This window comes from Penaeus japonicus, unplaced genomic scaffold (genome assembly GCF_977035675.1).
Source record: "Penaeus japonicus unplaced genomic scaffold, GWHDUDI00000001_assembly GWHDUDI00000026, whole genome shotgun sequence".
Classification (NCBI taxonomy): Eukaryota; Metazoa; Arthropoda; class Malacostraca; order Decapoda; family Penaeidae; genus Penaeus; species Penaeus japonicus.
In genome coordinates, this window is record NW_028234428.1 from 13415814 (window position 1) to 13418313 (window position 2500).

At 34.0% G+C, this 2500-nt stretch overlaps 1 protein-coding gene across 2 annotated transcripts in view; it reads left to right on the forward strand.

Moving 5' to 3' along the window:
• LOC122244605 (carbohydrate sulfotransferase 11) overlaps positions 1–2425 on the forward strand; it is an 18795-nt gene extending 16370 nt beyond the window's left edge. For both annotated transcript variants that reach the window (XM_043002560.2, XM_043002570.2), the window contains exon 7: positions 2006–2425. In XM_043002560.2, coding sequence (XP_042858494.2) covers positions 2006–2117 — 112 coding nt within the window. In that variant the 3' untranslated portion in view covers positions 2118–2425. The remainder of the gene's footprint in view (positions 1–2005) is intronic.
• The last annotated feature ends 75 nt before the right edge of the window (positions 2426–2500 follow it).

Genomic DNA, 2500 nt, shown 5'->3' on the forward strand with positions numbered 1-2500 from the left:
GAGGAAAATGAGGATAAATGAGTCAGAATAAAGAATAGAGGTGCTTAAAGTCGCTGTAAGATTAAAAACAGCGAGAGGAGAAAACGCAATATTCATTGTAGAAAACGGGTGCAGAAGAGAAAATAAACGAATACAAACTTCAAAAGTTGTGGATGATCTTGAAAACAGCAACCAACTAGAAGTACGTGAACTGTTACGAAAATTGCAAGTAAAATGACAGAAAAATAAACTGAAATCTTGCAAGAGACAAACAACATCAAAGCAACGTTTTCCGTAATGGCGAGACTCTGAGACCGTTAATGCAGTGAGGAAAGAAGTTTAAAATGGACACAGAGAAAGCTTAAATTATCAAAAGTCAGCAGGCACGATGAGAAGAGTTCGAAAGCCTTGACTGACGTGAACAAAAAACTGATTTGAGGATAATGGAAATATGGAAAATTCTCAACGCGGGCATTGAAAGGATGATCATGAAGAAAAGTATTTGATGATATACTCAGATATTTAAACAGGCTGTATCTCTGGCCAACCATGCAGAATGGAAGAATTTTGGATGAAAAGAAAAAATCTGAGCAAAGGAGACAGGGAAATCTTGCTGAAATAAATGGAACACGTCAAAACAAAACTGAGCGAACGTTAGAGAAGGGTGAGACGTCCGAAGAAGAAGAAAACGAAAATGAATACCCAGAAAACCACACGGAATTTATCATCAAAACTATCAAATCTAGAGACAACAATCGAACACCATAGTCCAACCCTCAACAGAATATATAGATGTTTTTTTGTGAAATTTATAACGAAGGAGATCATGGATCAATGTCAAAATTGAAATGTAGGATAGCGAGGTAAGAGAAACTGCTCGTAGGATTAAGATTACAAGTAGCATATAAAGAGGATTGAAGTTGGATGGATCGGGTATACTTCAGGCAAGAGAAAGGCCAAGAAAAAATGGTAGAAGGATATGACTAACAGAATTTCAAACGAGTCCTCTTTCAATTGAATGGCAAAGCTGAGATTGTTTGCTACTAAGGACAATAATAAGTCTTCGCTAAAGAAATTTGTGAGATCCTAAATTTAAAATGTTTACCAGTGGTGAAGGAAGCCACGTTACCAGAACCAGATTTATATATACATGAAGAACCATCATCCTGGGGGTGGGGGAGGGGGGGGGGCAAATATAGGATTTGCCAAAGAAGTTACACGTTTATAGAATATAAAAAATACCCTGGAATAATTGTTTACAGTCAAGAAGCCAGAGGATCACATAAATCACGAATTTCAGTGTAACCACAATCACAAACACTGCTACCACAATCACAAACACAGTGCTACCACAATCACAATCACAGTGCTACCACAATCACAAACACAGTGTTACCACAATCACAAACACAGTGTTACCACAATCACAAACATAAACAGGGCATCCATGTTTGAAGACAAAAAAGTTGTGGTAAAGCAAATTTTCTGGATCGGATCAAGTCAGGATTTATATGTAACGACCATATGGGTCAGTATTGTACATTTATCAATATGTTTTACATCTCGCTTCATGCTGTATGAACACTTTATTGTTATCTGATGTATATACTAATACACATTTTTGTTTTATTCATTTTATATATTTTTATCAATGGGCACCAATTACAGTAGACTAACATGAACAATCAATCAATTTAAACAAGAAAGACTTTGTAGTTACAACGAAAGGGGAACAAAAACTCAAAATAAGAGTCAAATATAAGAAGAAATTAACTTTCCAAATAGAACTATTAAAGAGTGAAACATTGGTATGTGCCAGAGCTATACATTAATTGAAAAAGTTATACAGTAATCCCAAAATAAACATACAAGTATCCTATAAAACCACATGAAAACTCAGATATTATGCTCTTCCTCCTTGTCTCAATCTTTTTTCTTCTTATACCTCACAACTTAAATGAAAAAAAAGGTATAAATAACCAAGAAAACGCAGTCAGAACATAACATGATAATTTCACACTTTCAGATACTATAAAAAGGTTCCTTTGAAGTTGAGGAAACAAATATACGACATTTTCAAGTTTGATATGGTGATGTTTGACTATCAGCTACCTCGTGACTTTTGGGACGACACTTGAACTAAGGTATCTTTTTTTATTGTGAATTTCTTTACTTTTCAGAAAAAAGTGATAAATGTGAAAAATAACAGGAAGACATAATCCTGGTACTACAGTTGAGTGTAAGAAGCTTAAACGAATCATTTGGCATGGCTTTTAGTTCACATGTTCCTCACAGGTGGAAAATTGTTCCATAAATGTGCATTTTTATATTTATATGTTCACACCAAGTGCCAAACCATAATGCAATGTTTATTCTTAATTAAATAAAGTTTCTCTCTGTTTTCAAACTTTTTTTTTTCCTTGCAAGTAATAAAAATTAAATCCATGTGAGACAGTATTATCCATAAAAATCCAGTGAAACTATCAAATAAAGTACACACATAACATTAATATATGATTTA